Source organism: Coloeus monedula (genome assembly GCF_965178545.1).
Source record: "Coloeus monedula genome assembly, chromosome: 1".
NCBI classification, from domain to species: Eukaryota; Metazoa; Chordata; class Aves; order Passeriformes; family Corvidae; genus Coloeus; species Coloeus monedula.
Genome location: NC_138781.1, coordinates 47,945,483 through 47,960,392, shown reverse-complemented (window position 1 = coordinate 47,960,392; position 14,910 = coordinate 47,945,483). Strand labels below are relative to the sequence as shown.

Genomic DNA, 14,910 nt, shown 5'->3' with positions numbered 1-14,910 from the left:
AGAAGTTTCGATACATTACTACTTCAGAATTATAGCAAGCTTAGTCAGGCTTAAAGGATTCACTTAAAAGATTTAACAAGATTATTCTTCATATAAAAGAAATTAGTATTAGGAACATTAAAACCAGATTCATTTGGTAACGAAATTTCTGAAAACCATACATAAAAGAATGAAGAAGATATTTTAACATTTAGTAACTTAATTTTAACATTTTCTACTTGTCACTGAATTTCACCAGTTCTCAACATGTTTCCATTAAATATCTAACATTAAAGCACATCCATATTATAAGCACTTTTTTGGTTATCCATTCACCTTAATATGCTTTCCCTCTACTTGCTTCATAAAGCTATCTAGGGCAGCAACACTGGGTTTGGGCAGCTGCCAAAGCAGAGTTGATCAAAACAACAGTGAACACGTAAGGACCTGGGAGTTTACAGTGGAGACTGAGGCAGGAAAGCTTTACGTAAAGATCCCAGAACTGCAGAAAGATGGTGAATTCCATCAATGCCCCATTCACTTACCTGGAAGGCTCCTCCTGCCCCTCCGCCCTCTCCCCCTGCTCCCACAGAAACCAATTCAATCAGTTCAGGTGTTTATGGGAATACTAGCTAAAAACAGTGGGCTGCATTAAATGGAAGGACTTAAACTGTTGATTTTTAATTTCTATATTTCTAAAGAAGGCTTTTACAAATGTAAAAGGACAAGTAGAAGTAAGTTCACCTATAAATGCTTTTAATTCAACGTAAATATAATCATGCATTAAGAGTGAAGAGGACACTACTTGGTGGGTTAGATGTGCTGCTGTCTGCATAGGAAACAGGAGCAAAGACTGCATCACCACAAAAACCAGGTAGGAAGTGAGCTCTGTCCTTTCAGAGAGGGCAGCATCTTAAAAGAGGAAATGAATTGCTAAAAGCAGCACCAATTTTCTTCATTAACTTCCTTACTTAGATGACAATTCTAAGCATTTATTACAGTAATTGAAAAACAGTATGCAAACCTAGCAAAATTTTACACCTTTTTCTCCCCTAAAAATAACATGAAATACCTGTAACAAGGAATATACTTCTACAGCTTTTAGCCTCACAGATTTAGTGACCAAATGTTAGTCTATCAGAAACACTACCTTTCTCTTTCCTTAGGAACAATTTGTACCTCCCACTGATTTAGGAAGTTCTAACACATAAGTGTGTGGAGACGAGACATGTTTTTTGAAGAATCTGAAAATTAGCTCAGAATCAACTGGCTAACACAAGGAATCATCCTCCCTTTATTTAAATTACATTTTGGATTTTGCATACTAGTAAAACAACATGCCAAGAATTCAGTATTTACATTTAAAACTGACATGAATGTTCAGCAAAACTGGCATTACAAACATGGCTGTTAAACAACAAGAAAATACTTAATAAAGGCAAGTCTACATAAGAAACTCCACCCTCTGACATTTCTTTCCATATTTGGAAGTATCTGTACAGTTCAAAATTATTAGAACCATTCCAATGCTAGCTACAGAAGCTAAGTGTAATAGCTGGCATTTTTTACTGCCTGAGGAATACTCTTTAAATTCCTTCATCACTCCCTTCAACAAGTTTTACTACTTCTGACCTACACAATAGAATAGACTTACACTTATCTTCGTCTACTTCTGGTTTTGAAGGTATAACTCAAGAGTCTCTGACAAATTTCATCATGATACCATAATAAAATGTTAAGCAACCAGTTTCAGACAGTCAATCTGTACCTAACAAACCCTGGAAATGCAGTTCTCCCTGTCTACCACTAGATAGAAGTCTGATCAAGTTAAACACCAAGCAGAGGTGGAAGATAACATAATAACTGAAAAAAAATCTGCAATGTCTACACTGGAATTGCCACTGGACAAAATACTACACACCAAGTGAACTAAAGCATGCTTACAGGGGTGCATGAAACTTCCCATCTATAATTTAGCATTAAAGGGAGTGAGGAAGAGTGGAAACGAAAAATCTTGTTGCTTGACATGTGAACCAGTTTCTCCTTCTAATGTGGTCTAAAGACATAGATATCCACAGACCTGGCACTTGTCAATGTCTTTGTATTTTTCATTGCTAGAATTCTGTTTTTCTTGTTATGCAATTAATGTGCAATCTTATTTTCTGGTGTTTGGCTTGCTAATGTTCAACAAGCCAAAGTAAACTCCTCTTTGAAATGAGGCATGATCTTGCAGGCCATTAAGAAAATCCTATCTGGAACTCAGATTGCCAAATTTGGATACTTATATGAGATAGGAGACAGAATGAAAACATAAAATACATTAATACAAACCCATGTCCTGAAGGAGCAATGAAGTATAAACAACACTGCACTCTATTATCTGGCATCTGGCGTCTGTTCACTCGAGATTCTGCATTCAGGTAGTCCTCAAACTTACTGTCAATGTAGTCGATAACTGGCTGCCAGCTGTAGAGATTATATGAATAAAAACCTGTAAGTTACATTATTTACGTAAAGAAATCTGGTTTTGCTGAGAAATAGATGGTCACCATTTCCCCACAGCTTGGGTTGATTTTTTTTTTTGTTTCACTTTTCATTTGCTTTTTAAAATTAAGATTCTTCTACACTGCAATTCAAGAGACTGGCTCCTCAACTTAAAATTGAGTTACATAGTTCCGAAGATACAATGTGTGAGTCCACTGAAAAAACCTTTCAAACACAATCACCGTCATCGTAAAAGCATAAACCAGAATACTTAAGAACAGTAGCCAAAGGAATATGCTTCACTGAACACATCTTGTGACAGCATGGAAGATGGTTCAGCACACTGCATAAAGAGCATAAAGAGCCAAATGCACCATTCAGTTTAAGGGGAAAAGATGGCAGCATTTCAACCAAGTTATAAAGGTACTTGGAATTACAGTAGTTAGAAGTTTTCAGCTAAAGGAAAAGTTTAAGAGTGTTAATATTTTAACTGAATACTGAAGCCTGCATTTTAAAATATGTCACAAAGTATTATCTCTCACACACATGCACCAAATGCAATGCAGAATTGTCATGGGAGAACATACAAAGAATGTCTTACCAATTACTATTATCCACAGCATCTCCAAATCCTGGTGTGTCAACTATTGTAAGTAGTAACTGAACACCACCCTCTTTGATTAAAACTTTTGACTGCTCAACCTAAATGAAATAAGGTAAGGTGAATAAGGTAAGATAAAATTCTTAGCAATTTAGTCACCTATCTTAAACACTGGGAAAAGCATTCAATGAGTAAGAAGTCTAACAAAGAATTGCTGACTTTTCTGCTTCAGAGGTACGCTGTGTCTGTGTTTTGCTCATAAAACCTCAATTATTTTACAATAATTAATAATTTTTTAAAAGAAAAAGATCATTATTTAAATAAAGTCAGTGATAAAAAACCCCTTTAAGTATATGGGATAGCTTAATATTTTAATTCCTGATTAAACAGGAAAAACCTTAACCAGGCATTAAACTTGATGAAGTTGCAAACTTCGGTCAGTTCAAAGAAAATGACACTTTTCAAAACTCATCCTCCCCCCAAGCACCTTAAACATTTCTAGTCCTGTTACTGTATTTTTAAGAATACATTTATTCTCCACAATGGTTGGGAATGGAATCACAAAGTGAGGGTTTCCTGTTACAGACAGAATTATATTGGAAAGTAATACAATCTGGCTGCAATCTGCTGAGCTAGACCTCATGTGACTGGATGTAATGGATTGGGTTCCTGTTCACTCAGGTCACTGATGGAAACCCGTCTCAGAAGGCAAATGCATCAGCACAAGGAATGATGCAACATTTGGGTGTGGGAATTCATGCCTCCAGTTATGACCAGCGATCTGCAGCATAGCTCAAGCAGCTTGCAGGGAACATGTCATCAAACAGATTAAGCATGTCATGACAGAGAAGATCGAGGCCAAACAGCACATGGACTGCTACCCCCTTCTTCCTACTTATATCTCAGTAATTATTGATATTGCCAACGTCAGGTCCATCTGCATGAGAAAGTGCTGTACACCACTGTCCTATCAGTAAGATGCACAGCAGTACGAAATGACAAACTCAAGCTGGCTTCTTTCCAATTGCTCAGACATTTAATCATCTTTTTTTCTCCCTGATATTAAAACAATTCCTCTTAAATCACTAGTGACACTGTTTTCCAGACATGGATTCAAGAAACCAACCATGCAAGCCATTTTTGCATGTGAACCACGCGAGAGCTGGCAGACTCAAGGTGATGCCACCTTGTTGCTCATGGCTTAACATTCATTAAGCCACTCAAACGCTAACTGGGGAAAGAAAAGAAAGTTCTATTTATAATAAGCCCTTTCTGGATGGTCTCTTGACTAGTTCAAGATTTGAGAAATATCATATTAATGCTTCTTAAGCTCTTGCACATCCCTAATTGTTATATAAATGAAACAGACTCTCACAGCCACACCTGAACATTGTTGCAAACGCTCTGCAATCACTGCTTATGTGATGCAATGTAAATCCACAAGATAAATTAACACTGCAGAAAGTCGAACTAAATACCTCTTGCACAAGCAAAACACTGATTACAATTCAGAAGAAAATATACAGAAACACAGAAAACAGTAACTACCTACAAAGAAAGCTTCATATTTAACCTCTGAGTATGCAGGATGCTGTTTTTATCTACTCATCAGTAGGGATCCTACCCAAGTCAGATCAATCCCTTTCGCTGATAGCTCTCAAAGAGTTAACAGCTACCAGGGAGCTAGTCACAGAAGTATCCAGGTTGGGCTGGACTTTAAGACCACCCAATTCAAACTCCAACATGAACAGGCCTGACTGCAAGGTTAGGAAGGTGTAAACAACCAGGAATTAAAATCAACCAAACAAAACCATACACACACCAGCCTAAGACACCACCAAGTTACTCTTTCACAATCTATACAACTCTCATCCCTCCAAAAGTGTGCAGCTGAAAGCCATGAGAGCCTAGGAGTATATGCACTGCTTTAGAAACTTACATTTTAATTATGGTGAGCGTACTTCCCCCCATCCTCAAGAGTTCTATAAAGAAATTTTATTGTACACAATTGATACCAGAACTCAAGACAGTAATCCCCAGCCACAGCCAACTCAGCCAAGAGTTTACTACTCACAAGCTTTAACACACAAGAGATTAACTTCTGATTCCTTGCATTCTTTTGGCTATCTTGCATATAGTAACCACACAGCCCTCCTATTACCAAGCTCTCTGCAAGTATAAGAAACCCACAACACTTGCAAAATACTAGAGAAGATAATGCTAAGAGATGTACTCTTGCCAAGAGCTACAAGGTATCAGCTTCATTTTCCAGCACAAAAATTCCCAGCAAGAACCATTAAATTATTATGGGCTCACAGTGGAATGCTTTTACAAAAGAAGCAATTAACAAAACATTATCTTGAACATACATTTATAACAAAGGAAAAAAGAAAGGTCAGGAGAGCCTCAGAAATGTCACGCCAAACATTTCCCCTGATTCCATATGCTTGTAAAATCTAAGTGTGGCTGAATTTGTGAAGTCACCTTCTGACAAATGGTCTGCAGCAACTGAATCTCTGCTGCGGACAATCAGACCACATCCACTATATCTTGTAAGCAGTAGATTCTACTGGCAGGAAACAGTAGATGAAGACCCTGCCACAACGCCTCTGCAAAACTGCATTTTTCTAACCTAAATGGATGTGTCCATACATGGTCAAAGGCACAGAAAGCAGCAACATCTGGAAAAGATCCAAAAAATCACTGTAAACTAGTGTCATTCATAGTTAAACATCCAACTGCATCCTATCATCTGATTTACAAGTATTCCCAAGGGATTCATGGAAAACATTAGTTCAAGTCTTGGAATTTAAGACTTTTTAAGAAAAGTCTCCTCCAAACAGCCATTTTCCCATGCACTACAATCAGCTGGGTCACACGGGTCTCCTTGGCAGTTACTACACAGCGTTCATGACTCGGTGCTTGTTACAGCTTTTTATTGGATGAAACACTCCTTTAACATCCTGCATTCAAGGCAGTCAGATAATGATCAGAGTAAACACCTTTAATAGCCCCTCATTTCTGAATATGTTTCCTTTGAATTCATCTGACATCAAATCACTTACTCTTAACTGTTTTTCTGCATTTTTTATGGGACTATTACAAAGGACCTGCCTCACAAAACAACTCCAAACTGCAATGGTTTTCAAGCCAAACCACAGTTTGTGCTCATCTATGTGAGAGCCTCTTAGACAACTCCTGATCAGTAAGTTGTTCCCACCATACAAGAACAGGTGATTATTACAACCAAGATTTGAGGATGCTCAAATGAGGTGGTTTCCTCTCATCCCTACCCTACAAAACCCTCAACTTAAAAAGGTTTTCACTGGCAGAGTACAAATCCAGTAGATCCAAACAGCAGCTCCCATTGCTTATTCTTCAATATTTGACAGGAAACACCTCCAGATCATACACATAGCTGCTAGCACATACAGATTTTCAAGCTTGTAGGGGAAACAATTTTATCCTCACACTGAAATAAGATACTTCCCAGTTTCTTTCTTAAAACACTACACTGAGTTTTCATTCATCCCAAGGAACTGAAAGCAAAGTTGCATTGCAAGTAAACAAAAAAAGTACTTATTAGATAAAGTAAACAGTAGTTTCTAGAGGGGAAGATGGTCTTTAAATCTACTTCATTCCCACCATATTATTTTCCAAGTCGTGTCAGAACCCAATTTACTATTGAATATAGTTTTGGCAAGCTCTTGGCCTCAAGCTTTAGCCCACACAGTGGAAGTAGGAAAAAAATGCAATGGCTTATCAGCCTGAGCTCTGTTCAAGCCTTTCCCCCCCCTTCCTTTCCAGCTTTACAAAGTAAAAAAAAAAAAAAAATCATTAAGTGAGGCTTTCTGAAAAAAGAAGATCTTTTTCTTCAACCAGTAAATCACTACAAATCAAACCACCCCTGATGGTCAGAATGAACGGGGTCATCTAATCTTGTCACCTAACAGATGAAAGTACTTAACTCAAATTCCAGAAATTCCACACAGTTTCATATTATTTTTTCTTATACTGATGCACCTTTAACTAGGGTGGGAGCGAGTTATCTTTGAAAGATGTCTTGGTCTGGGTTTTCTTCTTGTTAGCTTGTGTACAAATTCTTCCAAAGATTTTTCCCAACTGAAAAAACCAAAAATCTTCCAATGACAGGGAATCCATCCCACAATTATTTAAACTAAAATTCTATTAACATAACCTGAATTGGTTTAACTTCTGCTAAACCAGTGTGTAATCATCAGTAATGAAATCACGCTACATCTCTCTTCCTATAAAAAAAGTCACCCTTCTATTTGGTTTTTGAACAGTCACTGATTAGTTCAGTAATAAGCATATTATATGAGAGTTTAACTCTTTGAAGACCTCTTTTCCACTTAACATCTCAGTCAACCTTTCTAATACAAATAATGGTCTGATGCCCCTGCTAACAAGCTTTCAAGTCCATTTTGTCAGTCACTATGGTTCTACATTAAACTTATAAGATACCCTAACAGAAATGATCAAAGCTTAGAAAGTATTAATGTATTGGTAATCAAACTCAGGACGTTCAAAAGCTTTCCTCCAAATTAAAAAATCTGTATTCCGCAATGACTTCATTTTGTCATAGCATTCAAGTTTTCACTGACAAGCATCGCCATTCAAACTTCTCAATACAGGCATAACTAACTTCTTCCTTGTAATAATTACCTTGCAGTAATTATTCAGTGTTCTGACATTGGATTAGAAAATGTCTTACCTAAAATCCTGAACAAAAAAAAAGAGGTCCCACAAAGCAGTAAGGTCAGTGGTTCACGGCATTGAAGCTGAATCACTTAATTTCAATGAGTAAAAAAGCACTTGTTTTACAACTTCTGTTTAGCACCGTGCACACCCTCCTAACTCAACACAGGGCTTAATCACTTTATGACAACTCTGCAATTGCCCAGTCACTTCAGCCACAGCTGAATTTGGCAGCTGGAGGAACTCTGTTGGACAACAGCAGCAATGGTGAGCACCCTTGGTCCTCACCTGTACGAAGTTAGATTATCATAACGTATCTTCACCAAAGTCTTAAACAAGGGCAAATCAAACCAGATAAGCAGAGTTCATGCAACCTTATTCAGCTGGTCAGCTGTGGAGGCAGAAAACACCCCACGAACACAATGATTTCCTAAACTACCCATAACATTATTATTTCTTAGCATTAGGTAATTGTTATTTCTAATAATCCTTTTGTAACACAGGAAACATGCTCCTTTTTTTGAGAGAAAATATAATTGATCAGTAGCAAGTTATTACACAAAACAAATGCATCAACTTCAGTCTTCCAGTCTTCGACCAAATATTCCAGTTGCATCATGCACTTGCAGGAACATCATCTTTGCCCATGTAAGTCTAGTGCTTAAAGTCAGACAGGTTCATCCTAGTCCCTGATGTTTCAGAATAACAACTTGTAACAGGTAAACAAGGTACCACAAACAGTACAGTCTGCAGAAGACTCACAGATACTTTTATACCCCAGGTCCCCGCACTTCTGTGAAATCATTTAATATTTGGCCTCTTAAAGCCTGCCTTCAACAGTCACACAGGTTTTACTGCACATCTATGTATTTCTACAGATTTACTCACTATTTTAATTGATAATAAACACTACATTTTCAAAAATTTCTGCACGCACATGTGTTTTCTAATCTACAGGCAAAACACAAAACGCTTCAGGGTTCCCACATTTCTACAGGCTACAGGTTTGAGAACCTGGAAGTTTTGTATAGCAAAGATAGACTGAAAGACACACAAGAGTATTTCTTAGTGGTTCACATCATGACTGAATGCATCCTGGAACTCAGGTGCTTATGTAATAACTGTGTATCACCTTACATTACTAAATTGCAAGTTACAATGTTCAGGCTGTACCTTTTTTACCCCAGACATACCTGTACAGTCTTTTTAATTCTGTGTGAAGGACCTGGATACTCTGGGGAATACAATTCTGTTAAGAATAATGAGTTGATTAATGTTGATTTTCCCAGTCCAGATTCACCTAGAAGAAAACAGAACAGTTTCAGTAAAACCAGGAGTATCATGTAAAATATAAACATTTAGATCTACATTTCAAACACTCCTGAAACATAGTACCTGAAAACATGGACTGCACTCTAAGAGTTTGAGAATCTATCATCTTTTCAAATTTCAAGGAAAACCTTTCAAATCCCACTGTCACTGCTGGATTCTATAAACATTTATTTTTCTGATCATACTGAGTGCATTCAGCACATTTGTCCATTGTTCCCATTACAACACACGAAGATGATATTACATTAAATTTTATACACTAGCTATCTTCCTGGTAAAACTAATCATAGTGCCAAAGCAGATTATGTTGTCTCCTTTATTTCAAATATTTGAGTGTCTTTATTATCAGGAAGGGGAAAAAAGAAGCAGGGGTGGGAGTGGGGGGAGGGAGAAAGACTGAAATTAGTCTGCTATAACTATTAAAGCCACAAGAGATAAAATGAAGTTTCAAACTATGTGGTTTGCCTGGGAATTTTGTTGTTGGGGCACAGAAGGGGGCTGGATTTTATTTGGGCTTTTTTGGTAATTTGTGCATGAGCAACAATAAGTCAGCCTTGCTGAAGAATCTGGAGACACTACTGCCATGACAATCCAAGCAAATACAGTTAAACACGCCACAGCAAATATTACCTTCCATTTACAGCTCTACAGAGACAAGGGCAAGAATTTCAGATCAACTACTTAGAGTATTTTAAAAGAAAAGTAATTTGTTTAATTTTTTATTGTAAAGAAACTACTTCAACACAACAATTCACGCTGGCATGAGAACTAAGGATAAAGGTATAAAAAAATGATGCTTTCTTTCTGTTCAAATTTCATATGCAGTCTGTTAATACACTTACCTAAACAGAAACAGACACAGAGAAATTTGCTTTCAAGCTAACAAATTTGAGGGCAAACTATATACTTTCACTGAAAGAGGAGAATGAACTGCACTGCACCCATACTTGAAAGGAAAAATTTAACTAAAGTACTAATCACTCTAACCCCAACAAATATTGTGTTGATTTAGAGACTGAACTCAGAAAATTTCCAAGCCTGTCTTGAGATAAATGTCCTGGGTTAACGCAAGAGTTACAGAACAGAAAGTAGTTACTAATTGTCTCCTCTGCAATAGGTATCTGGGTTTCCTACAGGAGCTGGCTCACACACACCAGCCATCTCGATTACAGTGGTGTAGCACAGAGTGTCTGCAGCACCAAGCAGAGCAATCTCATTAGCTACAAGGTAAACGGATTAGCAGCTGATGAAACACTGCAACCAGAGCTCCCGCCGGCTGTCTGCGCTCTCAGTAGAGCTTGTTCTTCAAACCCCACCCTCTCGGACAGATGAGCTAAGCCGGGCTGGGAGCAGCGGCTGGCCACAGCCAGGCTGATGGGCTGCGGCAGCCAAGGAAAAGGGAGATACTCAAGTTACGGTCTCAAGATAGCAGATAACCCCACCAGGACAGGTTTATGCAAGACAGCAGGGACATGCTTGCTGACAAGATTTCACCAGTATCCTGCAGATTTTGCCTTTTTCCGTGGTTAGATTCATGAGGAACTTAGGAACTACGCAGTAAACACAGTGCCTCCTAGTCTGGTTATAAAGGACCCAAGTTTTCTACTCTGCATTTGCAAGACTTTAAGGGCAGGGTCAGCTGCAGCCGAGGGGCCTCCCTACCAATCCTGCAACACAAAGAAGCTCCTGAAATGCACAACTTTCCAATCTCATAGATGCACCCTGGTTAAAGCTTAACTGTCTCCATCTCACAGCCCTGCTCAAGAAATGCATACCATTCCATTTAAATTGAAGGTTTTTGTCCACCCTACTGAAGCCCTCAAGAGGGTGGCTCTGATTTTTAAATGTACAATTCATATCCTTTCAGTGACCTCTGCTTTTTAACTTGAATCTTGCAAAAGTCACCCTATTACAGTATTGAAGAAAGAATTTAACATCAGATTCTACTTCATTATACAAAAAGGGTTGCCCCTTCTTCTCCCTTCTGTTAGGGTTACTGCTGGTCTTAATATGCTAAAGAATTTAAGGTGAAAAACACTGAGAACAACCATTTCTCTTGAAAATGAGTGCCTGTCAAGTTGTCATTAAAATTCAACATATGGAAGTAAGGTTTTCAGCTTCAAAAGAATGTGATGGAAAACCAGCAGTTTGCCCTAGATAGCTTGGGCAGTTCTGGCACTCCGTACCAAGCAGACCCTGAACTGCTGAAGCATTACACCCTGGGAAATCTGAGGTTTGTTCCCCTCCTCACCCTTTGCCCCCCTTACAGCTGCAAAGTTATGACGACAATTTTGAGCTGAAATCAGTGAAAAGAAAGTATGCTAAGGATATTTATGCACGATCTTGTTCCCAAAGGTGCCCAGCTTTCTAGATATCCTTACCCACCATGCTAACTGTAATCAGCCAGTGCAGATTATAACAGTTTAAACTGCTTAACTGCTACCAGTAATTGAGGTACTACATGTAAGAGCTTGCCTCAGTGCACCAATCCTGGATGCAGTTGTGCCTTAGACGATGCAAGGGTCAACATCTACAATGGTAGTAAAAGGCTAAAATATCAAATAAAACAATTGCACTGAAACTGTAGGCAAAACCCCTAACTGTAACATTTAATATTGTACTATGGGGAATTATGCTGCTTCCACTGTAATAAAACAAGAATTTCTCTGCTGACTACAGAGAAAGCAAGATTAGAGAAATCAACTGTAATTGAACAGTTCTAGTAGCCTTTCTGGACACATTTAAATAATCTGATCTTCACGAAAAAGATTGTAAAAAGTGGAAAAAAAAAAAAAATTCAACCCCCCCCCCCCCCAAATCCCCAAAACAAACAAACAAAATCACACAAAGCCCCCTTAAGTCCACACCCAAACAAAACCCTCTGTCTTTCCCATGCTCAAACCTTGCTCAACCCACATTCACCTGAAAGGATTGCCTACTGGAAAGGCTGGGAAATCAGCTTCCAAGGATGCAACAGGCTATGAATACTACTAACAAAACCGCAAGGGAGAAGGGAAAACAAGTGAGTTTCATTTGCCTTTGCAGAAACAAAAAGATACATCCCAAATAAAATGTATCTTCCCGCTTTCAGTAAGCACTTCTGATGAGATTTTTCCCTTTGACCATTACATGAACTGGCCAAAGGGTGCAATGTAATAGAACCTTTTCAACAGTAATAACTTCTAATCACTTAATGAATTATGATGTCGTTAGACCTAGGAGCCCAACTTAGAGTGAGCGATTTTTAGAAATTTACTTTAAAAAGAAGAAAAGAAGGAAAACATTCTGCAGGGTAATCCTGAATTCAAAAGGTTAATTATTTCTGGTATCCAGGTCCTGCTTTTACCTTGCCCTCTCTCCCCCACTAAGTATTTCACATAGGCTTCAAGTTCTTCTGAATATTGTTCTTTTTTTTTCTTCATTATTTTGTGTCTCTTGTTTATCAGCAACTTAGTGTTTCAAAATGTTAGCATTTTATCAAGCTGTTTTTATAGTCACAACCAAACACATGGAGCTGGCCACTCCGGGTAGAAATGCATGTGCTTTTACTAACATACTTCTGTCAGTCTTGTGAATGAAGAGCTTTTGTGAGCCCTTACAGGACTAGTAAAAGTTCCAACTCTTCTCAAGTCCATGAATTTCTAAATGGCTGTACAAAGAGTGGAACTCTTCTTATACACTTAGGTTAACAATTACCTTCTGACCATTAGCATCTTTATAAAGATGGCCCATAGCACATCATTTAAAATTAACCTTGGATAGCAAAATTTTTTCTTCTGTGAACAAAACACTGATCAAGTACTTCCCTTTTTTCTACACATGTAAGACTAGCTGTAACATGAGAAGGGAGACCAAGAAAAAAATAAAACCAACACATTCAGTTTCCTCTTTTATATCTCAAGCATATGCATCTCAAACATATCTCTGGGGGTCAGAGGAGACCACTGGCAACTACTGGAATAGTTTGCAAACCAAGTAAATAGTCTCCAGAACAATACTAAAGCAAGTAAGTAAAGGGAATGAACAACTAAAAAACTTGAACAATGGTGTGCAATCCATGTGAACGGGGGAAAGCAGTGCTCAGGTAAAAAAATAAGTAACTAGCTCAACGGAGCTACATAAATCTTTCACCTTCATTTCTAAATCCCTCCCTGTAAATGAACCAGAAATCCTAATCCGTGATAATCAGCTTGAAAATCTATTCACATCTAACTTGTTTCCATCAGTTCTTGCTATGACTTTATTACCACAAAAAACCTCAAACCGCCAGCATCTCCTCCCTGTGATGATGGAAGTGAATTGTTACCCTTAATGATGCTTTTTTCACCATACATTGCTGTGGCACATTGAGAATGTGGCGTATTTCCAACCTCCCCCAACTTTTCAGCCTCTGCCATTCATACTCAAAAATCTATGACAAAAATGGGCAAGAAGACCAGCCCAACCCAGCCTTCTTCCAGCTTTATCTGTAACTTCTGGTGGAGACTGCTGTTTTCTCATTCATAAATTGCCCCTCTCAATAATGCATCACACTACCTCTTCTAGATACCATATCATTCTGAAAATCCAGGATCAGTTTTCTTCTATATTTTCAGGATCTTGTTTTCTAAAATCCAAGCCCTGAACTTAAAAGCATGACTTGCATTCTTAGGTTTATGACCTCATGTGAGAGCTCATTAAACATATCAAGCGATCAAGGTAAGCAACCAATCTTGAACATATTCAGCGTGCTTTCTGCATGTTTTATTTCCTACCTCTTCATCACAAGTTACTCTTGCAGAAATCACCAGAAGTTTTCTACTCTTCAGTATCATTACTTGGCTATCTACCAGTGAAACAGTATTTCATGCTTACACTCTGTGACAGTCAGCTGCACCACTGGGAACATGACCACAAGTGCTATGTGTACTTAAGAATTTCAAGCTGCTTTCCTAAACTCCAGGTGGGACTACAAGACTGCCAAGGAACCACCCACCAGCAAGAAAAATGCTTTGCAGCACCATAAACCAAGACTTCAATTAAATTGCTCAAAGTTATTTGCTTCATGTATCATCACCAAGGAGATGACCCAGTCTCTGTCACTGTCTCTATTAACTGGACACAGCAGGAACTGCAGATTCAAAACATGCACTAACTGCTAACTCTGATGGCTGAGAGAAGGTAACTCATCCCTGTGGGACTTGTAGATTATTCAAGATAAACCACCAATAAAGCCCCAAGGCAACCAGGTTTCTACAAATTGCACAGGGTTTTTGGAAGCTTCCGCTGTATTCTAAATAAAAACGTGTATTTAGAGTTCCTTGATACAGTCAAGCATAAGCTGCAGTTGCTTCACTGTTTCTTCACAATAAAGATATCCAAAAATACTTACTTCTGTGATGAAGTGCATTTGATAGCACATTTGATAGCCACAAGGAGTTACAAAGGGATCAAATTCAATAGAAAAATGTTGTACTTCTCCACAGCCTACTTACACAGAATGTTTACATCAAAGCATATTTTATTTTCAGCTGGTGAGCAAGTTTTTTCATGGAATTTTTCCATTTTATAAATTCTTATTATTGTGACAGTTTTTGCTTAAAATAGTATCCCATTAGTTTGATGCTGGTGACTCAAAGAAGGGTAAAAAGCTTGTCAGAAGGCATGAAAAATAATGCATTTCATCTTCTTTCATCCTTGTACAATTCACAGTTTATGTGCACGACAGCACCTGCAGCTTTATGCAAATGTGAAATAGCTTTGACGACACTGTAACACGCAGGTTTTTGCTTTTATACAGAAGGGAAGTTACATGA

General features: G+C 38.1%; 1 protein-coding gene across 2 annotated transcripts in view; it reads right to left on the bottom strand.

Annotated features, from left to right (window-relative positions):
• SEPTIN7 (septin 7) overlaps positions 1-14,910 on the bottom strand; it is a 63,536-nt gene that overhangs the window by 18,196 nt on the left and 30,430 nt on the right. For both annotated transcript variants that reach the window (XM_082290151.1, XM_082290152.1), the window contains exons 3-5: positions 8,977-9,083; positions 3,065-3,165; positions 2,311-2,445 (exon numbers count right to left, since the gene is read on the bottom strand). In XM_082290151.1, coding sequence (XP_082146277.1) covers positions 2,311-2,445; positions 3,065-3,165; positions 8,977-9,083 — 343 coding nt within the window. The remainder of the gene's footprint in view (positions 1-2,310; positions 2,446-3,064; positions 3,166-8,976; positions 9,084-14,910) is intronic.